Genomic DNA, 26,116 nt, shown 5'->3' with positions numbered 1-26,116 from the left:
TTATTAGGATGTTTAAAATTAGGCATACAGTTTTTCAGGATTAAGAATCTTGGAACCACTTTATAACTCATACAATCAGGATACCCCAAGGTTGGCAAAAAAAAAGTTCAGTTTCCTAAAATGGACATATGTCTACTGGCTGTCTCTTGCAATAGGACTTAGTGGTTAATGCTATGACTTAACTTCTGAAAGGAACTGAGAAGAAAACTAGGTAGTATTTGCAGAAAAAGTAGTCATAAGATATGATGGGAAGTGACAGCCACACAACAGAATGACTTAGAAGAACTGGGGTTCTTTTTTCCTCATTTACTTACAAATGATAGGGGTTTGTTGGCAAGATGATACAAGAGCCAAATTTTTTTTTACATGAAATGCAATTGACTGCTCACAATTCTTCAAAACATTCTGCTTTTGGTTTCAGCAGCAATTCTTTTCAGTTTCCACTTTGCATTACCAGAACTCCTAGAGCTCTAAGTGCTTGGTTATTTTTATTATTATTATTATTATTATTATTATTATTATTATGATAGTAATGACCTTTTTTTTATTCCCTAGTGATCTATTTCCTTTATGCTTAGAGAGTTATTAGAATTTATTAGGCTAGATAGAACCTTCCAAATATGAAAGAATATCACTAAACTCAACAGGGCTAACTTCCAATTGCATCACTGCTCTTAAAAATAAATTATCTGAAATATGCTTCTGCACTAGTGATTAAAGCCTATTAGTCTATTTGCCCTCCCAGCCATATTAACAATGTTCAGTGACTGCAGAAGTTAAAAATAAATGCAGAAAAGGGCATTTCTGAATAATCAAGAACTAGTACTGCAAAGCCAATGACTTAAATACAGTAAATTGGATCTTAAACTTGGCTGAAGTCATCAAGTACAAAATGAAAAGGTTCAAAACACTGAGCCTATATATAACTGAATCTACAGAACTCTCTGTTATGAAAAAACCCTTTTCAACTGAAATATACTTTCTTATACAGCAGAATAATACACATGTGTTTGCTTAGATGGTGTATTTTTTTGCCTTTTGCTTTGCCATTAACAAAGCTATCTATACATAGAAAAATCAGATACTTCCCCCTGATAAGTCTGTTTCCAGTTAATTCTACAGGGAAATCTTATATTTCAGCCTACTCCGTGCCTTAGGCTTGCAAATGGATCTTCAACTATTCTGACTCTTGGTTCTCTTGCTGGATTGAAGTGCTGGTTGTTTTTCTAAGTACTGGTTATGATAACCCTTATTAGTCATGCTTGCTGGAGAAGAAGAACAAGCACAAAATACAGACAGGCAATTAGAAAAACAAGTGCTGCATGTGACTGATGGAGAAAATCTTGAATTAAATTAAGCCATGGATACTGGAGAGCTCACCCAAAAACAAAATCAATTTTTTAGCAAAGACCTCTGCTGAACAACTGTAGATATATCTGTATCAGAAGTAATTTGGCATGGTGGAAATATAATAGTAAAGCAAAACCAGCAGTACTAACAACTCCTATACATCCCCCAAAAACATATCATGTACTGTGCCTGTATGCAGTTCATAGATGGACATAATAAACATTTTGTTTCCAAGCCACCCTATTTATTCATTACCTTAAGGGGTGGAACTCGGGGTTCTTCTCTGGGTGGCTGTTCTTTATCAGATGGACTTGTTGATGAAGCACTACGATTAGGCATATCATCATCTATTCTAGCTCTCTTCTCTTTACAGATTCCAAAACTGTGCTGTTCTGCTGTTTTCCTCTTTGGGATCTCTGGGTCTCTACTTTCATTTCTTGCTTCTGGTGATTTTGTGGGTTCTAAAGACTTGGAAGAATGTGAACTCTCTAAACGACTTTGGGTGATGCCTGTTAGCTTGTGAGATTTACTTCTGCACACTTCAGAAAATGTAGCTTTCTCTAGAGATGAGGTATATAGTTTATCATGTGGCTTTGATGGAAGCAATTCGATATTTTTGCCAAGTGATCCTTCTGATAAGACAGACACCTCTGAAGGCAAGAGTGTACCTTTCTTGTCACCTCTTTGCTGAACACTGTGATTTTTATTTTTGATCACCTCTGGAGGAGTGTGTTCTGGGATGGATGCAATGTAAGATTTCTCAATTTCAGGATGTGACTTACATGGCTGATGACTGAGGTTTTTGCTTTGGGACTCTTCCAATACTGAAGTATCAGGTATAATTGTTAGTGGACCAACTTTCATATTTTCAGGGGCACTCTGAAGTTGTTTGGGCTGAACAAGATTCTCTTCTTGAACCACCTTAGGAATGACAGAGCTTTCTTCTTTCAGGGTGGGAAGGGAATCTTCCAACAAACATGGAGATTTCCTTTGTTGTAGAGCAGGTCTTTCACTGCTTGGGGAGTTAGAAACTGGAGATATCTCTGATGGAAGAGGCAAACTATTTGTCACAAATGTTTCAGAAGTTAGAAGAACAGAAGATACTGAAGATGTTTCTGATGTTAAAGGCAAATCAGACATTGGAGATGTTTCTGATGTTAAAGGTAAATTAGAAGCTGGTGATGCCTCTGATGTTAAAGGTAAATTTGACATCAAAGATGCTTCTGAGGTTACAGGTGAGGTGGACATTGGAGACATTTCTGACATTAAGGGTGTGTGCAAGTTTTCATCACTGGCCTTTTGCTGAATATCACCTTCAATATTTTCAGAACTGGACACTTCAGATGAGCAAGCTGTTTCAAGAGATGCTGGAGTACAGGGTTCCTCTGAAGTTGATTGAGTGTCTCCTCCAGGAGAGGCAATACAAACTTCTGGACTTCCAGAGGAAAAGGAAGTTTCAGAAATACAAGCATTCTCAGACAACTGTTCCTCAGGGTCACTATGAAGCTCCATATCCACTGCAATGCCTCCACCAGTGAATAAGGAGCCTCCCAGAGCAGTACTTTGCATTTCTGGCACAATTAGCTCTTTTGCAGGCTCAGAATCCTTCTCAGCTGTACCGCTGACAGAGTTTGTGGAAGAAGCTGATCGTGCTGGTGATATGCAATCCTCCAGCTGATCTATCACAACTGACATCTCCTCCTGAGGGCATTCTGACTTCAACTCTACTTTAATTTCAATGCGAGATACAGTATCAGTTACATCATTCATCATGACACAGGACTCAGTGCTGTCTGCAAGCTGTACTGCCTCTGTTTCCTCATTTGTGTCAGCTGGACTTACAGACTCCTCAGAAAACTCATGTTCTGGCTTATGGTTCTCCTCCTGGCATTCACAAATACCTGTCTCGACCTCTTCAGCAATTTCCTCCTGAATGACTGATTCTTCGGGTATCAGTATATCTTCAGAATCTGCTGTTAGATCCTTGACAGGAACCTGTTCTATTTTACAATGAGATGGGCTATAATCTCTCTCTGGTAAAGGTGGAACTTTAGCACCTTTCTCCTCTTGATCCTCAAAGGTTGCTTGCTTAGTAGGACCAGGTGTGCCAGAAGATCCGCACAAAGAATTGCTTTCAGCTTCATCATTGTTCTGCACTGCAGTGAGCTTCGTTGATTCTACTCTTGACATTCCCAACCTAGAAGAAAAAAAGAAAAACAGAAATTAAAATAAGGATTTCCATCGCATTAAGGATAAAGGAATAGACTAACCTTTCTCACTCACATTTTTTATTTCCAAAAAATACATATTTTCAAGTTTAAAATATTGGCTTGCTTAAGTGGTGGCTAACTAATTTATATACAGTTTTATGTATTTTGGAAACCTACCTACTGAGATTTACTTACAAGTGTTAAAAACCATTAAAATTTTTAATATAAGTAATTGCTCTGTCTACATTCCTGTTTCTTTTTGGTTTGTTTGTTTGTTTGGGTTTTTGTTTTGTTTTTAAATACAAGCACAATATTGCAACATTAGTACAGCATCCATTGCAGAATAAATGCACAACTGCATCATCCTCTAGTGGGAACAGTTATAAAGGAAATCCCTTTCTCCCTCCTTCTCCTGCTTTTAAGAGTCAACACAGCCAGCAATATGAAAGAAGTTTAACATTCTTAAGGAGATAAAAGATACACATTTACAGTCTATGCATTCATTCTCAGGGATGAAGTGCAAAGGAACCATGTACACTATTCAAGCTTCTGAAGATTTTCTTACCTTTGATCCTGAAAATACTAGTTTAAATAGAGTTTTATTACTTCAGCAGAATTAAAAAATCCACAAAAAACCCAAAAGAAAACTAAGCCAAGAGATGAAAAAAAAAGAGGTTGTTTTAAAAAAATGTATGTGCTCTGACATCCTCATTTTCTTCTAAGGCCAGTGGGAGTACAGACATTCAGCATCTTTAGTAAGATTTTCCAAGCAGACTTTATGCCTCAGCAATTCCATAATAGTAGAAAATACACAAAAGCTTGGTGGGAGGTCTTAAAAGAAATTTCATGGTCTTAAGGATCTTCTAATCTACTAAACAGATCTCTGTTATCATTTAATCAGAAAATAAAAAATAAAATGGAAACAAGCAAGCATAAAAGATATTCAGAAGCTATGGAAGCAAAATTGCTTGTCAATGTGTAGCCAGAGGATAGAGATACAAAGGCCTATTCAGATGAAAGTACAGAACACGTAAAAAACCAAAATCTGTGGCTGTGCATTTTAAAAACACTGAGCAGATGTATTACAGTAAAAGCTATAAACACAAACAAAAAAAACCCAAACCAACCCAGCCTGCATCCCAAAAAGCTCACTTAATTATTAGCATTGCCTACTACTACACACTAATAATGAACAAAGTCTCCCTCTGCCATCAATACGCTGAGGAAGGATCCTCTAGAGAGCAATTCAGAGCAGCAAATTCACAATTCCCACACTGAATGCATTTCAGAAGATGTGTGTTTCTTCTGTATAGACTATAAGTTCCTCATATGGTCTAAGTTCAGGTTGTAAGTTTAGGTGAGTAAAGTTTAGTTTACCAGGGTTTTCATGAGTAACTTCCTGTAAAATTCCTTGTCTTAAGGAGCCAAAGTTATCTCAGGAAAATGGGAAAGGAAAACAAATCCACTCCATTACTGAAAACTGAATCAATGGTCTATTTTCTCTAGCTGGGTACATCATGAAAAGATACTGCTTGATGGTTATCTTCATGGATTGAAAATCAGCAAAGAAAGGAAGGACAGGATAAAGTTGAACGAAACTGTCATACGGACACTACACAAATACACACATTCTAGTACCATATTGCAGATAAAGAACTGCAAGGGAAATAAGATAAAGTAGATTAAGGCCAGCAGAACACGTACTGAATCTTAAGCATTTTTTTCAATATTGGAAATACTACTATGTTGAAGAAGAAACTGAAGAAAAGGGATTTCTAAAGAAGAAGGCTCAAGATCAGTATGTTTAAGGCAATCTCAGATTGCAAAATAAACAGCTGATCTGTCTTCTCCCTTAGAGAAAAGGATACTCAAAGTCTGCAAAACAGCACAAAACTATGAGTGCAGCAGCAAGCACATTTCAATGGAATTGTTAAGGACAGGATTCAACTGGTAGAACAAGGACACAGTCATCCAGTAAATAAACCCAAAAAGCTACTCAAAGATATATGAATGCTGATTTTCTAGTGCTGTGATAAATAGTACTGGGGGGAAAAAGAACCAAAGTAAGGAAAGGATTAAATCAGCAATAAAATTTGGAGGTCTACCCAAAATTAAAGCTCTTATCTAGCTGACAGTACTATCTTGACATGTAACTCTCGAAAGTGAGAAAAGAGATAATATATTGACATAATAGAGTATAACCCTTGAAATCTTGGGGCAACAAGCCCAAAGAATGTGGATTTCTGTCAACATGCATCAGCTGATCAGATAAATGACTGCAGAATAAGATTTTGTATTTTGAAAAAAATCAGAGAGAGAGGAAGAATGAACAAATATGAGGAAATAGAAAAAGAACAAAAATGGATGGAAGTAAAATGTAACTGACGGTGCCATGATAAACAACCTGGGTACAGAAAAAAGCAAATACGAGAGGCAATGCTTAGAGCTAACAGGGGAAAAGCACTCTAAGGTCTTTGATTGCCATCAGCTGTGGAATGTATAAAAGTGCTTATAGAGATTCTTCATCTATTAATGGTCCTTCCCTAAGCAGAAGGTGAAACTTGAATTTACTTACGGAATATTAGAAGATCAAATTTACTTAAGTCAGCGCAAATATACTACTCTGTACAGTGAGCAAGTTAGCCTGCAAGACAGATTCATTTTGCAGACAGCGCACGTGAGAAACAGCTCAGGAAAGCTTACAAATACATCTAGTTCAGTCAAATCAACATAGCTGGAAAGTGACACAGCCCAATCATACTGAAAGCTAGTTTAAAAACCAAAGTGAAAAAAGGTAAGAGAATCACAGAGTCACAGCATATCCTGAGTTGAAAAGGATCCACAAGATCCACTGAGTCCAGCTCTTGCCCCTGCACAGGACTGCCCCATGAAGCAACACAAGGTGGAAGCTACAGCAAATGCTAACATTCAATGAGTAAACAATGAGGAAAAGTCAGCGAAGTACCTCTGCCTACATAACAGCCAAGCAGAAGAAAGCAAGTGAAACAATGCAAGCAGGGGAAAGGGCAGGGAGAACCAGATTCAATGCTTCAGTCAAAATGGAAATGATGTGGAATATGACATTTTGCATAACAATGTTGATGTCAGAAACCTATGAAACCAAATGACATGTATCATCACAGAGTGAGCAATTATCTGCCAAGCACCATGGTATCCAGCATTCAGTCAGCACAGCAGGACTGCTGTCTCTGCAGAATTATGAGCATCATTTTGTGACAGTCATTTTTGACTGAGGAACTCCTGCATTGCTGGTTATAAACTTCTAATTCTTGTGGAAGGCCCTATACCAGTATCTGACACAGCCCTTTCCTCCATGAAAGGTTAGTCACGGACTCTTCTCTTAACATGTGTAATGAAAAGCCATTATGTTCTTTATCTGAAAACCTAAATAGTATTTTTTGATATTAAAAGGATCAACACCTGGACTAAACTGAAGTCTCAAAGCTTTTTACTAAGAAATTAAACATTTTAGAATAAAATTACATTAAGACATTAAAATAAAATGACACATTAAGAGCTTAGTATTTCCATTATATATAAAGGTAAGGTGCTGTAGAAAAAATACACTGGGAGGAAAGCACCTAGTAAGGGTGCACGAAATAAAATACTAAAATGAATCTGTCCATTTCTTGCCTCATTTTCACTACATTCCCCAGCGGTCCAAGACAGGGGATTGTAAGAAGTAGTACTGTTACTGCAGAAACATTTCAGTTAATCTTTAATTTAATATGTTATATGAGGGGTTCCCCTCATATAACTCTGTGCCCTGGATTTCTTAAGTGAAAAACATCTGACAGCAAAACTAAGACAACTTATGTAATGATAGTTCCCATTGAACAGTTTTTCTGCTAAGTATTATTCATACATTTGACGGAGTAGACAGTGAGATAGATTGAGAACTGACTGAATGGCAGATCCCAGTGGGTTGTAATCAGTGGCACAGGGTCTATTTGGAGGCCTCATCACTAGTGGTGTCCCCCAGGGTTCAATACTGGGCCCAATACAGTTTAACTTACTCATCAATGACTTGGGTGAAGGGGTAGATGCCTTCTCAGCAAGTTCACTGACAACACAAAGCTGGGACAAGTGGTCAATATACATGAGCCTGTGCAACCCTTCAGAAGGACTCTGACAGCTGGGAGTGATGGGCAGAGAAGGGTCTGAAATTCAGCAAAGGCAAGTGCAGGGTCCTGCACCTGGGAAGGAATAACTCTGGCGCCAGCACAGGCTGGGGACTGACCTAATGGGAAGCAGTTCTGAAGAGGAGGACACAGGGTTCTGGTGGACAACGAGCTATCCATGAGCCAGCAGTGCCCTTTGTGCCAAGATGGCCAATGGTATCCTGGAAGCATTAGGAAGAGCATTCCAGCAGGTTGGGGGAGGTGCTCCTGTCTCTCTGCTGTGCCCTGGTGAGGCCACAGGTGGAGTGCTTTGTGCAGTTCTGGCTCCTTTGGTACAAGAGAGACATGGAGCTTCTAGAGATGCTCCAGTGGAGGGCAACAAAGATGACTGAGGGCCTGGAGCATCTCTCTTAGGAGGACAAGCTGAGGGAGCTGGGCCTTTTCAGCCTTGAGAAGAGGCAACTGAAAGGCAACCTTGTCAATTTCTGTAAGTGCCTAAAGGGAAAATCTCAAGGGGATGGGGCCAGGATCTTGGTTGCGCCAGGTAATAGGACAAGAGACAATGGGCAAAAACTGAGGCACAAGGAATTCCACCTGAATGTGAGGAAGAACTTCACTATTCACTCAGTCACTGCAGTGACTGAGTACTGGAATGGATTGCCCACAGAGAGTGTGGAGTATCCCTCACTGGAAAACTGCCTGAATGCAATCCTGTGCCATGTACTCAAGGGTGACTCTGAGCAGGAAGTTTGGACCAGATGAGTGACTGTGGCCCTTTCCAACCTTACCATTCTGTGGCTCTGGGATATAATTAAAAAATACTTTAAAATATAAAGAAAAAATCAGTAATTGCTAAAAAGCTAGTTTATACTTTATAAAAAATTCTTATTATTTTTAAAAACAGAAATATAATTCTAAGTTTTGATGAACTGGCTTTTAAAAATAATTTCTAAAAGGAAAATTCTTGGATTTTAAGATGTCAATCTCCTTAAATTTTGTTTTTTAAAAGAAATGAAGATAAACACTGAATCTTTAGCTGCTGAAGAATGCTTTCTCTGTATTATCATAATTAATGAAATTGTGCTGACTCACCCTAGTTGTGCAGCTGGAGTGATACTATATTTAATTTTAGTCAGTTAAAGGTATTTATTTACTTTGCATCTCACTTCTAAAATTAAATTAGTCATTGTCACTTTCATTTGTATCTAGCTAACATTTCTTCTATGTCATATATTCTTCTTGGCTAATGGGCCATCTCAGTCAAAAGATCAAAAACTCTGTTTGATTTTAGTAACTTTGCAACTAGCTTAGAAAAAATGAAAAAAATTAAAACATATTACAAAAATATTCCTACTGGTCTTCTCATCTGTAGAAGCAGTATTTATATTTTGCAGGAGGGAGGAATTGCTGTAATGCTATCTTTTAAAAGATGATTAAAAATATTCACATGCTTGTGTCTTAAGCTCTCCTTGGAATGAATTTTTATGGATGAGTTATGACTCTTTAAAAATGCAATTGTAATGCAAGTGCAGACACGCAACTATAATTCTACCCACAACTTCTTATATTGGGGAATGACTGCTCTTAGTAACTGCTTTATTAAGTTTTACAGCATATGGCCGTGCTATGTGAAGCATAGAATTATATTTTAATTTCCTCCTAAAAGAAAATATAAAAAATACTTTTATTTGCTTCAGTACTTACTTTTCACCATAAAACCTTTCAAAGAATTTTTCTTTCCAAGGTTCTGTTTTCTTTTCCTTTTCAATCTCTTGTCTGATGCGCAACTGCATTTCTGGTGTAAATTCTCCTAAAAAACAAATACTAACATATTGAATAAAAGTTGTCAAGGATTAATTTAATACAGGTAATTATAAATTGTGAATACAATGATGACGTACAGTGATTTCTGATACAATCATCCAACAATGACAAATGAAATTAATGAAAACCAAAACGGAGAGTGACATAGAAAGATTTAATTTACCATATACCATCAGTATGTCAAAGGTATATTGGCAGGGTTTAGTTGCATGCATTCATGTTTCCAAGGCTGACAGTGATGAAAATACTTGGGTTTTTTTTAACTGTCAAAACAAGCTGCCACAGCAAGCTCCAAAAATGCCCTCTAAATTCAAAATGAAATCAGCAATTTCTCTTTTGCTGAATTACTGCTCTATTACAGTTTCTATTCCAAAAGTATTTCTCAAATGTAGAAAAAGAGACGCTCTTCATAAAAACAATTAACCTTGGGCAGACCTGAGAGCATGCAGTTACCTTCTGCCAGTCGCTGTTTCCACCCTTGCGCTGCATATGCGAAGAACTCGTTATTTAGAGCAGAGCTACTGAGGCGCAAAACTCCATCGCTCCCCATCTAGAAAATAAGCCAATGGTAGCAGAAGACAGTGTCAGAAACAGCGTCAGCTAAGATCACATCAAAACAGAGTTTCAATTAGGAGAAATGGGGGAAGTGTAGGCAGTGGGAAGAAAATACAAAATGACTACTACTAAAACAGCATTTTCATGCTAGTCGTTACTGTAAATGGAAGTGAACTAATCCAGCATCAATGTGCTCTCTTCAGTCATAAGTGTTACTGATGATAACTCAGTTTACAACTGATTGATGTGCTTTAATCACAGCTCTTTCTTGAGACTATGTCTAGAGGCATTGTACGCAATCAAAAATCAAGATCGTTATTGTACTTGTGCATCTGCCTGTAATATGGTACAAAACAAATTAATTAAATGCAATGAAGACAGTAACTTTGGTTTCTAAATAAACCTAATACTCGTGTTAGCTAATAAGCTGTATTGGCCAGAGTGGATGGCAGGCATATCTTAACAAAAGAACTGAAACTAATCACTGAAACTGAAAACAGCTCTACATGTAATTTTATAGGCATCGAAAGTGAAATCTGTGGAAGAACATTAGAATTATTTGTATTTTCTACATTTGTCAAATATTCAATGATAAGACAACATTAAAAGTCTTTATCACAGTATCTTCTACAATAATTTTTAAAAGCAATCCAACTATTGAGCTGTCTTTTACCACAAAACTTAATGTATATTTTCAGGCTTGTGAGGATATTTCTGCTTCTGAAAGAATTCTAATAATTGAAAAAGGTAATTATATGAAATAAATTAGTAATGAATATTACCTCTAGCATAATAAATATAAAGTAAAAAAACACACAAACAAAAAAACCAGAGGAAACAGCAGCAGAAGTAATGTTGCTAGAACAAACACTCTCACTATTTTACATCCTTCCAGGTAAGTAAGAGATAAATGTTTGACAACACTGTTTGTAATCTAGCAGTAAAATCCAGCACATTTTCCAGCATATTAACAGATGTTTTAGCTAAGTAACATCCCCTAGTTCTCAGTGCCTGCTTCTAACAAGAGCCAGAAAGACACAGGCATGACAGAAACATTGAATGATATTTCAGTGTAGTTAACTCATAGAGCTCTGTATTTCACTGATAATACATGCCCTATTTTGAGAAGTCTTCGTTAATTTACTCGTTGCCTAGCTGACATCCTGTCCCACAATTATCTCATAGGAGTAAACTTGAAAGAAAGATGTGAAGTAGTAACCAGAGAAATAGCAATTAGCACAGACTGAAAAACAGGCATTACTAAAGGCATTTGATTACAGTAAGAAAATTTGTGCATGGTACAGAGTTCCTCAGCAGGATATGAACCTACAGAACAGCTGCCTGTGCTTTCCTACTACATGGCATTGTTTTGCCAACATGTCATAGAAGTTGGGTTTAAGTGGGTTGGATATGTAACATTTCTGTATATCTCATGATGTGGGATATGGAACACATACACATTAATTACAGGTAGGCTATGACTAATGCTGCAGCTAGAGGAAAACTGGAAAGAAACAGTGAAACATGCAGCAGAAGCAGCAAGATAATAAAACCAGTGAGGTGAGAAAGGTGATAAAGAACATGTACTTATTGTATAAATCAAACTACTATGACACATTATCTTCCTTCTGCACAAATGAATTTTGCCAGAAATACTTAAATTGCACAATTAATACATTAAAGAGGGATTTTAAAATACCAGTCCCTCTTGCACCTGAACAAACAAACCAGTATATGGTCAAAACCAACAGAATTACACCATTTTCTAGAAAGGTCAGATGCAAAGTCACATAGAAAAGAATCACAACTTACTAAACAAACAACTCCTTGTTCCTCTAAGAAAGGTGTTGAAGCTACCTTAAGTTTCAACATAAAAGGAGATTAAATGGAAACCCTCACTTGCCAACATATGTTCTACTCCAATCTGCATTAAAGACTTTTTCTCTAAGCCTGGCAATATTTTGCAAAAAAATAGTCATACAGATGTTAAATTCTAATAATATTTAACCACATTTAACTGAAGGCTGTGTCTCAAAGGTATGGGCCTCCTGAAACTCCATGGCTCAGCTGATGACTAACAGTGTAGCCATATCACCAACCAGATCAAAAGATCTCATAGGAAAGTAATGATTTAAAGTGGACAATCACTTTCTGTTAAATAAGCAAAATTATCCAACTTATTCAAAGGTCACACCTCTATTAGATTCCATGCAAAGCTGGAATGTACCACAATAGGTGGAAAGAGATTGCCACTTGTCAGCAGCAATTCACTATCAGATTGCATTAAACATAATTTGAAACTGCAGCCAAGTGTGATTGAGCTATTTCACCAGACTGCAGAAATGAAGACCATTATACAGACTGCCAAATTATATTACCATGTGAATACAAGAAGAACAGTATTAGCTTCATTGTAATCCTGTTGTTGTTAGGACAAGAGAAAATCAAGCTTTGCAGGAAGAGTTACCCCACCTTTTATTTTTGTTGGCCAATATACTTTAGAAAAAAACACCAAGTTTCTGGGTGCAGTTTTCTTAACAAAGTTTCAAAAAGAAGCTGTGAGCCCCAAGGTAAATGCTAGGAAAAGGTCCAAACAAATTCAAAAGTGACCTAGTTCACCTGAACAAAAAGCACAGGCAGGAACTTCAGAACAGAAAGCAAGTGTTAGCAAGGTCATGGGTGAAGATCATTAGTTCTTGTGGACCAGAAAAAAATGCCAAGTAGTAAGTATCTGCAAAAGAAAAAAAAAAAAAAAAAAAGGAAGGGGAAACAAACTCCCAAAAGAATAGCAAAAAGGGAGAATTATATTGGTTAACTAAGAAGAAAAAATACTATAGGTCAACTAACAGTGGAGTAACAGCCCATTTGTGACCCGTATCAAAAAACAGATGCATACTTCACTGACCACTTTAGGTGTGAACTGCAGCAGCTTACAAATACTGGGGAACTCTGTCCACAACAGAAAAGATGATGTTAAAGATGCTTACATTAAGAAATATAAGAACAACAAGCTAAACATGAAGTCACTGACTGACTGCATGGTAGTCATTGCCACTGATGAACTGGCAGAGAAGGGCCCTTCCAGAGACCTGTGTTCACATGTCTACATAATTCATGGAAGATTTATGTAGCTAGAACAACCAAAATCTAAACATAAGAACATCTAATGATACAGAATGTGGAAACACACTAATTAATTAGAGGAGACAATTACAATGATCTATTTTAATGTGACATGAAAGAATAATTTCAGGCTTAAATATTGTAGAGGGATGTATGAAAGTAGACATCGTTATCTAGACTTGGTACACATATGGATACTACTGTTAAAAACAGAAGAAATAAAGAGTTGTGCAGCCCCTGTGACTTCACCCAACTTGCTTAGGAATTTAAGATCAAAGAAAATATTTGCTGGGAATGGAACAGGAAGTATTTATTCAACCAGAAAAAGCTCAAAGAGAAAATAAAAAAAATCCTAAAGAAACTCGTAGTGGCCAAAGAGATTAAGCAAATGAAACAGAAATTTTGAAAATGTTATAGAAAGAATAAAGCACTATGCAGAAAGAAGATATCACTACCCAAACTAAGTTAACAAAAACCTCAATCATCTAGCCATTTTCAGCTCACTTAAAGATTTCTACGCAGTGCAAAACAGTTTGAACAAGTTGGAACAGACAAAACCCAAGTAATTTTATGCCTAGTTGTAAGAGTCCATCAGAAACAAAAAAAAACTAAAAAAAGATGTTTTATGCTTTTTCTCAATACCCTACTCATGTGAAATCAAGCTAACATCTTTTATGCTCTATTAAACTTTGAAGGACTAAGAGGTCATCCTTCTATAATGTTAGCTAACAACCTCCACTGAAATATTTTCTTACTTCACTTGAAGAATGCATTTTCACCTAAATCAACAAGTTGAAGTGGAAATTTTGAAACCATGGAGTGTATTCACTTCTCTAAGCTCTGATGATAAAGACAGCACAATTAACCACTAGATTTAAATTAGAATTTGGAGAAGCATGCCAATAAAGCCATTCTTAAATACACTGTTAATTTTTATGGTATTTAAAAAATGCTGTCCAACAGAGACAGTGTGTTAATGAGCTGGAACAACAAACATTTCTTGGAAAGTTTATGTTTTATTCTGTTGGGCTCTAAATTTCTGGGTTTTTCTGATTAAACACAATGCTAGAATTATGTTTTCTAATTAATGCTTTCATGCAGAATTCACAATGGCTTTTGAAAGTTCTTCTTTTTATTGAAAGCAAACAAAAAACCACCCAACCCAAAAACATATCTGTTAAAACCCAGCATCTATTTTGCATTACAAAGCAAATGTCAAATACTCTTATCAGAATGAACTGAGTAACCTTTCCAGAACAACTACTTCAATTATTTTCTTCCAAGTTCCACTGAAAAGTCTGTTCTGAAAATAAGGCAGGGATTATTTTTTAGCTCAGCCTGAAGATGCACATTGGTGTTTAGTAAGTGTACAGCAATTACTGCGTAGGTGTGTAGCGGTAGGTTATCTGATTTTGGCTAGAATCTTGAAAGACAAGGACTTAGTCAATCTATTATTTTTTTATCTCTTTCAAAGGATTCAAAATTCTCCTGAAGTATTTATAAAATTTCTAATGATTCACTGTACACAGCTGTTGTATAGCATACCGTATTTCTTACATGGAAGCTTATGTGTGAATATCATGCCATTTGACTAGAATCATAGAATAGTTTGAGTTGGAAAGGACCTTTTAAAGGTCATCTAGTCCAATCCCTCTGCAATAAGCAGGGACACACTGAACTATCAGAGGGACACATTCACCATCAGGTGTCTGAGAGCCTCATCCAAACCTTGGAAGTTTCCAGCATGAGGCACCTACCACCTCCATGGGCAATCTGTTCTAGGTTTCTTCATAAAAACCTTTCTTCCTCATATCTAATCTGAATCAACCCTCCTCCAGTTTAAAACCATTACCCCTCAGTCCCACAGCAACAGGCCCTGCAAAGAAGTTTTCCCCTATCTATTTTACAGGCCCAGCCATCCCAATTGTCTCAGCCTTACAACAAAAATACCAAACAAAACCAAAACTGACCAACCAAAAATACAAACACAAAAGCAATCAAAAAATCAGCAAAAGAAGTGAAGATTAATCTAAATTAAGTGTCCAGTACCACTCATTTTTTGTACCCTTTCTAAAAATTGCTACTAACTCTGTATCTTATCTGGGGGAAGAACAATCCTATAATTCACATACTTTCCCAAAGGAATGTAAAAGGAATTATGTACAAAAGGTGGAAGATATGAGAAAATACATTTTGATGCTTTTGCATAACAGATTCCAAAATATTACAAATGAAAAATTTAGCAGCGTTTATCTCACACACAGGAAACATAACATTTTATTTATGTGTGCAAAGAGACACCATTGCTGTTTTGTAACACAAGTTTGACTCTCTAGCACTGGGGACCAGCATTCCACTGAGCTGTGATTATTGGACAGTGCAGATGGAGCATCTGAAGATGCAGCAGCTTTAGTGGCTGGCATTCTGAAGGCAGACGCTTTAGGAAGCTTTATGCTCAAGTATTGATGTGATCTACATCATCTGAAATGAGGGAACGAGGACAACAGAGACTGTGCGATGAACCCCAGGAAGGTGTTGGTAGATATGATACCTGCAAAACCTACTGTTTTCATAATGTCCCTCCACCTTCACCCTAAGAATATATAAGACTGAGTTAACCAGAAGTGACAAGGAGGCTGTAGGAATCATCATGGAACCTAGAGATCCGTTGATATTTTTATCAGCAGTGACAGACATATAATGAAGTGGTGGTTTAACCGATGCTAAAGGCAGAATGGCAAATTGTCCTCTTCAACACATGGTGATGTCCCAAGAAGTTTTAGAGGTATGGCAATCGGTAAGCAGTGACTGCAAACAGCTTTTGTGGAGACATGGAACATGCTCTACAGACAGACTTGCTTGTTTCTTCAGAATCTGAATGCTGTATTTATATACAAAGCCCAATAGTATGGGCAAGTCAAATTCAAATAAATCCTGCTCTGTGATCTACTGCAAAATAAGTTTATTTATAAAAGGAGGGGTTAAAGAAGAGGATAATGTGATGGAAGTGGTACATTTATTTCAGTCTTTGATGGCTGAACACTAATGCAAGAACTGCAAATGGTATGTAGGAGGACTTGAAAGATTTAGCTGACAATTGACATTTTTGACTTAAGTGGCAAAATAACAATCTGATAATTCATGACTGATAGTAATATAAAAGATTAGGCTTGTTTGTGAAAAAAGAAGAAAAGAAAAAAATGACAAAAGAATTTTAAAAATGTAATTTAAGTAGGCAAACTTTCCTAAATGCAGAATTAGTTGGAAGAATCACGAAGAACATGGTGCTACGGAAAAAGGAGTTAAAAAAATTGTCACAGTTCTTTAAATAAACAATGCTGACCACATGGAGTGCAAAGTCTCCTGCAAAGGAGTAATGGGCATTGTACAATAAGACCACATTGTCTTAGTTAGGATCTTGCTGTTTATCTCACAGCATGTAGGGAATGGAAACAAGGTCAACTTACTAGGGAAGAACCACAGTAGAACATGGTATAATGGGCCAAAATTAGACACAGTTGGAAAGGGACACATCAAACTCCAGAATTCTGTAAGTACATTAAAAGCAAGAAGAAGATGAAAGAAAAAGTACACTGTGCAACACTGGGGGAATACTAGAGGAATACAGAGACAAAGCTAATGTTAAAACTTCCTCTTTCTTTGCACGAATCTTCACCACAAATCTACTGGGCTGCTTAATACAATTAATACCAGCAACAAAAGGCGAAAGGGTCAGAACTGACCTTGAATAGGCAAGGAGCTCAACAAATGTTACTTAAATGCATTCAAATCATCTGGGCTTGATAGTGTAGCCTGTTAAATGTTCAGATACTAATCTATTTCAGAACTGTTAAAAGATGAATTTTGAGGAAATGATGACTATAAATAAAAACTTATACATGCTGGTTATATATGTATATATATATATATATATATATATATATATATATATATATATAGCACATATGTATCACCTGTGTCTAAAGAAGGCAATAGGAACAGCTAAGGACTTACAGACTTAGCCATCTTCAAAACTCCATGGTCTATGCACAGTCAATCCATTCTTTTTTGTGATACTCTAGACTGTCCTAACATACTGATGTGGACACATTCTGAGCAGACACAACCCAGAATCTGTAAGACTTTAAACATTTTGAAGAAGATAGGTGCTAGCCTCTCAGTTGACCCAAGAAACCTCTGTTTAAATGCCTTGCTTCTTCGCTCTGTCTTCATGCTTTGGAAAATATGTGCAATTGTTAAAGCACAAGATAGAATCATAAGATCATTTGGGTTGGAAAAGACCTGGAACACCATTGAGTCCAACCATTAACCCAGCACTGTCAAGCCCATGATTAACCCATGTAAGGTATCACACCATACACAACTGCCTGAAAATTAATCAGGAGTTGAGCAACAGGCAATGTAGATTTGTCAAGAGTAGGTTACATCAGAACTGTCCATTTTCTCTCTGACAGCATAAATGGCCATGTGATAGAAGAGAAGCAGCACAAGTTGTATATCTTGATCATAACAATGCAGTATTGCTTAATATTTTCTCAAGCAAAGCCAGGATATATAAATTGCAATTAAGTCACCAGAACTCTTTACTTAGGCAACTATTGTTTATTTATTATCAACTGGGAGTCTGTGTATTCAGAGGCATGACACAAAGATGGAAGTAATTTGAAAATACTATCAGTCAGAGAGCATGTAGAGAGAGCATCAGAATTCTCTTGATGCTTTTGTGAATTACTTTGGAAACAAAAGGGATAAGCAGGGCATTGCAATAGTGGCAAATGCAAAGTTTGATGCTCTTTTATAACACAGAACTAGAGAAATGCAAAATGAGGAAATTAAGTGGCTATTCAATGGTTCTGTAGAAAAGTACTTGTATTGATGGACTGTTCATAAACTGAATATAAGTCAGCCTTGCAATTGCAAAGAAGGTGAGCACAACACTCTAAGTTAGAAACAGGAGTACTGTCCAAAAGCAGAGAAATTATGTTTGCTCTTCATGGTGTTACTTACCCGTTGAGCTGGAGCCATACATTCAATTCTGACTGACGCAACTCAGAACCCATACAAAATTCAAAGGAGATAAATGAGGCTCAGAACAGACTTAAGGCCCTAGGTCTACAAAGACTGCATTATTATGGGCTGCTTCTCAAGAAAAAGAAACAGGAACATAGCAATCTCCACACTCTACACGTAGATGCCAAAAAGAACAAAGAGTACCAGTCAGAATTGTAACAAGAGAGATTCAGATCAGACCCCGAGGAAAAAGCTTTCTATCAGTGAAACAATGAAGCACTAGATTTCTTTGGGAGAGGCTGTGAATTCTCCACCAAGGAACAGCCAAAAGAAGTTTTAGCCAATATAAAGAAAATACTTTGATTTTGCCTTAGTGTAAACAAGATGAGATAAATTTTCCTTTTTTGCCATGTTTTGTACATCAAGATGGTGTAACAAATTGCCTTCTATTACAACATCATTAAAAAGAAAACTACAAGTGCTCTTGCATATCTTTAGCTTCTGACGAATTGCCAACCTCCAATTTCAAAGAAAGGTGCTTAAGAGTCAGTCCTCGTATTCTGCCTTCTGGGCTTCTAACCTCTTCATGCCCTTTGAGTGGAGTCACTCTGTGCAGTCTAACATAACTGACCATAGCTCGTAATTCTTATCTCGAAGTGCCCCTCATTTGGACAGAGTGACCTTCAGAAACACTGATTTCATAAGATAATGGCTTAGCTTGCCTGTATGCAATGAAAACCTTAGCTTACACTGAATTTTTGGAACCATCATTCTCAAACACAAACCCATTGTATCTGTTACCAGTTATGCTTCATGATGGCTGGAAGGACCTTTAGTTATTCATTGAAAACTTTTATACTAGCAGTTGATAGCTTGAGCTGTGTTAAAAGTCAAGGTAGATACTTTCTCCCCTGAGGTTGAATGTGGCAACCCTGTGGAAGAGATTTCTCATTAAGCCCAAGAGACAGAAATTCTCATTGGGAAATACTTAATGGCTGCAGAGACTAGTATTATAAGGCCATATACTTTTCATACCAATATTTTAGTACAAGGTACTAAAAAGTAAAACAGTGCCCTGTTCATGTTCTGACTGACACATTCTTCAGAAACTAACAAGATCTGCTTGCACTTATAAAAGCCTAAGTTCTCTACAAGAATGAAAAACAATCATTATCCTTCTCGCTACTTTGGCTAATGACCTGGGAACCAATTATGTCAAGGAGTTATCCACAGCTAGACTTCTCCTTGTTAAATAAAACGTGGCAATTTTAAAACTTAACTTCTATCCATCTGCAAAATACTTTTAAGTGAACTCGCATGTATTTCTTCTATGAAAATAATTAAGTTTCTCCATTTCCTATAGAATACTGCTGATCGTTCAAGTATGCCATTACCTATCTAAAAGTCATTTTTCCACAAATACAACTACTATTCAAAAGATATTGTGACAAATGGGACCAAACTAAAAGGATGCTCTAACAGTTGGCAAGTCTATAATAGAGAATGAGTGTGAATACACTTGGGTCAAAAGGAAAAGCAGCTGTAGTTGTCACAAAAAATCTGCAAGTTCTGTTAAACAATGGCTGCATTTCTGATGATAGTGTTTCTGCTACACAACTCAGTGCTAAGCAAAGATGCTGTATTTTTCAGCATTTAGTCACATTTGAGTGGTACCATATGGTAACAATATCAGATCAAAGCAGAGGTTGAACTAACCTTGATAATTGCAAGGAACAGATCATGTAGACAAAGCTTGTGAAAGACCACATAATAGCCAGTTACTAGGAAAGCTGTCAAATAAAAGTTTTCTATTTCTATTTAGTTTAGCTGGCATACGACTGAAAAAGGAATTTTAAATGTCCATAAATATTTCAGTCTGTTTGATATAACTGTGGCTACTACTCATAAATATGCATCCACCATCTTCTATTTATATCAGTTGAACTGTGGCAGCAATCAATACTAACTTTTAGTTTGAAAAAGTCTTAATGGGTTAGTTGTCTATTGTATGAAACAGAGCAGCTGATTGTATTAAATTTGATGCTCTTCACTTTTAATTTTGTTCTGGTAGATTAAAAAGCTCATGTTCAGTCATTTTTCATCAGACATTTTTATGTCTCATGCAAATTTTAGTGCCCTCCTCTGGGTTTTTTCCACAGCTTCTGAACTGAACTGGCCATGCTTAATATTGAAGATGATGACTTAATAGTATTTATTTAATGAAAAGGGTATTTTGTTTAGTGCAGCCTCCCTGGTGTTGTTGTTGCTTAAAGGTTGACTGAACAGATGTTTCTGCTGAGCTGTCCATAATCATGACCATATTTTCTTTTCAAATTTGATTTAGAAACTAGAAACTGAATAACCTAGATAATTTCCAGTACAAAATGGAGTGTACTTTCCTATAGTAAATCAAAGAATGGTTTAGGTTGGAAGGGACCTTTAAAAAATCATCTAATTCCAACCCCCTGCCATGGCCTGAGACACCTTCCACCTTCCAGGCCAGGTTGCCCAAAAACCCATCCACAGGAAGTACCTGAACACGTGATAGAAAACCTATCAAGTTAAGGAACAAGCCTTTCCTTCATCTGCCTGACCTGAAAGAATCATACTGAAAGTATTAACATGTTTGTGCTACTGAACTACAATAGCACACTTCATGTGGAAATAAAAATCAATTCGTTTTTAATGTGTCCAAGGATGGAGAACGAACAACCTCTCTAGACACCCTGTGCCCTCACTAAAAAAAGTTTTACTTCATGTCCATATGAAAGCTCCTGCCTTTTGGTTTGTACCTATTGCCTCCAGTAGTGCCACATCCTTTTATACACACTGATAAAACTGTCCTGGCCCTTCTCTTATCTAGGCAAAGTCCTACAACTGGACAAAGTACTCTAGGTATGGCCTTATGAGTGCTGAGTTAGATGGGATGGTATGTTAAACTCACATCACAATGGCATTCATGCCATTGAATGGAATTCATGTCTCTTCTCTGACCCTGACCCCTAAAATCTGAACCAGACTGTAATCCACTCAATAGAAGAGGTCCACACACATGCTGATCCTCTTGCGGGCAAAAACCACTCCCCTTTTCTTCTCTGCCTGTCTTTTGTTTCAAGAGAAGCAAAAGTTGTCAGGAGTTCTGATATACATAAAAAAAGGAACGAGAAATATGCAGAAAGAGGCACGTGTAATACTGGAGAGAAGGAAAAAAAAGGAGGGGAGTGAATAGCTAAGGTAATTACCATGCTTAGTACAAAACATTGATGATTTCAGGTCTTGAGGACACAGATGGAAGGAATGTGAAAGAAGTAATGCAGCTGAAGACACAGAATATTTAAAAAAATAGACAAGCCTTGCAAAAACCCACAGACACAATAGGACAGCAATTGTTTCTTTGCCTGAAGATAAGGAACACTCAGAGGCTCATCTCAAACAGAAAAATGCACACATTTACACAATGTCATGGCTGATGAAAAAGCTATCCTTTCTTAAACCAGCTACCATGTATTCAAAGCCAACAGAGGAGGAGTTTCTGAGTAAGAAGTACATAAACAGGAATATAAGGGAAGTACTTCTGACAAGATGCAATTACCAGAGCCTTTTTGGTGTTGCGACCACAATATGTCTACAGTAACACTGAGAGATACATGAATGGCAAAGCAATACATCCAACACTACATACATACATACATAAACACAGCAGACAGAAATACATGGTCTGACTCAAGAATTGCTGAAAGAACAACAAAGTCAGCCACCACAGCTTCAGGTCTGGGAGGTGACATGGATAGGTACCAACTCATTCCATGGTTCTTTCAGCAATTCTGATGTACCTCAGCTTGGGTGTTCCTGCTCACTCTGCATAAGCTCTCTTTCATGGGTCTCACCTTTTCACAGTAAATGGTAACATGACCCTGATTATGGCTAATTTTCTTTAGTTCTGTTTATGAAGTTATCAATTCTTGTAAGAAAAGCTCTTCTGTCATTTCTACCTGATCACAGACAACATAGCATGAACAGTCTGCCTTCAAATACAAAATGAAAAGACAGATTTTTAAGACAGATGGTGAAAGTGATTCTGAGTATTACTTTAGTCTTATAAAAAATAACCAGATTAAACTGAGAAGTAAAACATCAAAGAATGAAAAAGAAAATATCTACTACTATGGGAATAATTGCTTCAGACATGAGGAGAAAAGCAAGAAGCATCTTTTAGAGAAAGAAACAAAGACCTTTTCCATCTTCACTAAAATGGGAAATATGCCGAGTAAGACTGAAGAATTGCAAGCATATGTTTTCAAAATGAAATGTGACTTGTTAATTTAGACCTTGTCTAAATCAAGAAGACAAGTGGGATAGCTATAGTCATTCCAATACACTGTAGTGTCAAAAAAGACAATAGAATCCAATCTGTTTGAGCTCAGATGCAAGAAATTAGATGAAGAATTTCAGCTGAGTTATAAATCTGGCAAAATGAAAAGATAAGGCATGTTTTAAAATGAAACAGAACCCAAGCAAAATAGAAAAAAACTATAACATGCAGCAAACAGTACCGTCTAACTGAATTCAAATTCTAGAAGTAACAATTAAAACCCTTTTTTTCCTAATACATAGTTTACATAATTAGTGAACCCAAGCATGTCAGAACACACAGAAAAAAGTAAGTATTTATAAAGGTACTAGAAAAGGCACATAAGTCTGGGGGAAAAATAGGCAGAAAAGCATATATGGATTGTGATCAAGGCAAGCATGTATGGAACTTGTTTAAGGAAAGATGACTAGAGACTCTGAGAAAGTTAAACTTTATTGAATTAGCCAAGAATGTTCATATTTTGTGGAGAGTGCAGAAAAAGGGATATAAACAACCAGGGTCTATTCACTTAGCCTTCAATAATAGAATTATAGACATATACCTTTAAGCCCAAGAACCTGAAGGTGAGGGGAAGTTACATGTGAGAATCTGAAATTAGTCAGTAATTTTTGACGACTGTCAAAAAGGAAAATCCTGTGTCCAATCCCTTTTCTCTAGGCACTAGAAAACACTGCCTTTCTATGCAAAAAAATGGTTGCATGTCTTTAACACAAGAGAGAACTAAATGAAATCTGAGATTAATAACTCAAAGGATAGTAATGTTCTGAAATAATTAGGAAAAAAAAATCAACTTTTTTTTTCCATTTTGTATCTAAGCCTAATAAATATATTGGAAAAGGGTGAGAGGAGGGAAAGGCAAGGGGAAGAGCAGAGAGAGAGGGTGGGAGTAAGAGTGAAGAGGGGGAGAGTGCTGCAGAAGCACGGATAGATCACTTCTGTTTGCTCTTCCTTTTGCTGCACCTGCATCCAACATCCTGTTTCAAGTCCTTGTCTGTCTTTAGATTCAAAATGGAAAGGAATGTTCTACTCCCCATCTAATTCCTGCGCAGCCCTACAGTGGCAACACTGGAGGCACTGCAGACCAACTCATATCGCTTAATTATTAGCACTTTGCAAGGGAGGCACAGCTGGAACACTACACACTGCAGTACTGCAGTGCATCCTTAACAGCTACATAACTACCAGCATACCAGTCTCTTGTGCCCATATATATTACCACTTATGTCCACACATTAGTTATGCTCTCATAACACAGCTCCTAGCACAATCTTTTAAAAAGGTACTTATGTGAGGCACTTATTTTCCCACTGGAAGGGGGGCGCTTTATCAGTTCTCTTTTTAAAGTACTAATAATTCTGTCATATATAAATGGAACTTGTATGGAATATGAAGTCCTCTTTTTTTTAAGCCCTAACAGCTGTGCACTGTACTTGAGAAAACTTGCTTGAAGGGAACAAGAGGGGAACAAATGCTTCACGTCTGCATCAAAAGAACAACCTTGAGTGAAGGGCCCCTCACACATCAGAAGGACTTACAGGAAAGGATGCTGTAGAGACAGCTGTGGATCTTGTATTTTTTAGCTTTCAGGGGGCACAATGCCATTGCTGTGTCCTACTAAATGTTCCAACTGTGTTTAGCCTTGCTACAGACAAAAGCAAATGCAATAGTTCTGCTAACACCTCTGCAAAATGTGTTCTTAAAGGTGAGACATGTTTTAAGTGTGACAAGAGCTTCTAACTAGGTTTTAGAAATCAAAAAAGAACTTCCACAACATGGATGTGGCACAGTGGAAAACACTGATTCACACTTCTGAAATACAGTGACCAAGCCTGCAGAAATATGAAACCATGACACTTAATCAAAAATGTAAAGCTTCCTATTCACATATGCAGAAGTACTGATACTGAGGAGGACCTCTAGGGATTACTGCAAACAAGCAAACAAGAATTCCATTACCACATCAATCAGAGCAGCCAGATTGCAATGCAATTGCAGTGAGCCTTTCTGGACTGCCTAGGGAAGCTGAAAGAGTAGCTTTCGTGTAGCTGAAGACAACTGGGATTTTGATGTAAAATCCTTCAGCTTTCAACTCACATAAAGTGAAATTGATGTTTGTTGTTAATACATGACTGTGAAATACACATATACACCATCCATACAAGTGTATTAGGTAAAATAAGTATTAACTTACTGCATAAGGACAGAGGGTCAGCTGGGTGTAGTAATCTGTCTGAAAATCCTTGACTAGCTCAGCTCAGGAAACAGACACAGAATTTTATGGAAAAGCCAGCTTAAATCTTTGGAATTTATTCATATATCTAGTCTGTAAGATACCTGCAGTAAAACTACCCTAATAAAGCTGTACAAATAAGGCACATTACAGCAACACCATGCTGTCCACATCATCCAGTAAAACCGAAGAAAAAATGTCAGCTAAAGGGAGAAATGTGTCATAAAATGACCTTCAATTACTGCACACACAGGGGTGCCAATTTAACAGCTTTTTAAATCTGTTTAGGTGCAGATGACATATGTTACATTTAACCTTCAATTGCAAATGTTCTCTGAACTAAATGCTTCTGTCATAAACCTAAAACTATTTCAGTGTAAAACTCAAACATTTACAGGAACATAACAATAAATATTTGAAAGCTACTGATTGATAGATAATGGAAAAGGACAAAGCTAAAAGATTGTAGTATAAGCAGAAAAGGCAGCTAAGTAAGATTAGGTAACCATTTAACTACCACTACACAATAATTCCATGGAGAGAAACATAAAGTAAAGCTGGAAGCAAATAATACATGCAGCACTAATTTCTGCAGTTGGTCTTTCTATAAATGAAATTCTGCAAAATACCAATGGCACATATAATCCTCAAGGACTGATGAAGTTAATAAAACAAGCAGGGAGATGGTTACATTGCTACAAGAAACCAATTGTGAAAATCAAGCTTCACTTACTCTCTAATAAAAAACTAATATACAGTAAGGTACCTTCTAAATACTAAGCGTTCAGAATGTCAGATACCAGACTTCTTGCCTTTTACAAGTAAAATAATATTTTGTATTATTCATTACCCACTCTCCACCACAAAATTCCAACTGATGTGGTTGGGAGTAGGGGTAATTTGTGCACATAAAACATAATGGTTACCTTTTGCTGTCTTTGCTCAAATTGCAGGAGAGATATTACGCTGATTCATACTGCATGGAAACAGAGATTTGAATTGGAATTCTGTAGATAACCTTCCCCAAAATTACTTCTTCTTATTTTAAACAGAACAGAGAAAATCACTAGACGACATCACCCTCTGCCTTTTCTCAACACAAGGGGAGAAGGAATCTTTACAAGGTGACAGATTCAAACTGCATCAACCTAAAATGAACAGGCCAAGACAGAAGCACAGAACCTGCACTGACCTTAAAATAAAAGGATGCTGTGATGTGATAGCATAGTAATACTAGCACTCTCCCAAGAGACAGTAATTATTTTGGGATTTGCTGATT

The 26,116-nt window shown here is 36.9% G+C and overlaps 1 protein-coding gene across 7 annotated transcripts in view; it reads right to left on the bottom strand.

Moving 5' to 3' along the window:
• ASXL3 (ASXL transcriptional regulator 3) overlaps window positions 1–26,116 on the bottom strand; it is a 124,996-nt gene that overhangs the window by 6,982 nt on the left and 91,898 nt on the right. For all 7 annotated transcript variants that reach the window (XM_085572068.1, XM_085572065.1, XM_021525717.4 and 4 more), the window contains 3 exons: window positions 9,980–10,076; window positions 9,407–9,512; window positions 1,606–3,547 (listed from right to left, as the gene is read on the bottom strand). In XM_085572068.1, the coding sequence (XP_085428194.1) occupies window positions 1,606–3,547; window positions 9,407–9,512; window positions 9,980–10,076 (2,145 nt within the window). The remainder of the gene's footprint in view (window positions 1–1,605; window positions 3,548–9,406; window positions 9,513–9,979; window positions 10,077–26,116) is intronic.

The sequence above is a fragment of the Lonchura striata genome, chromosome 2, assembly GCF_050655825.1.
Source record: "Lonchura striata isolate lonStrDom1 chromosome 2, ASM5065582v1, whole genome shotgun sequence".
NCBI lineage: Eukaryota > Metazoa > Chordata > Aves > Passeriformes > Estrildidae > Lonchura > Lonchura striata.
The sequence above is the reverse complement of the archived record's forward strand: the minus strand, read 5'-3'. Positions and strand labels throughout refer to the sequence as shown.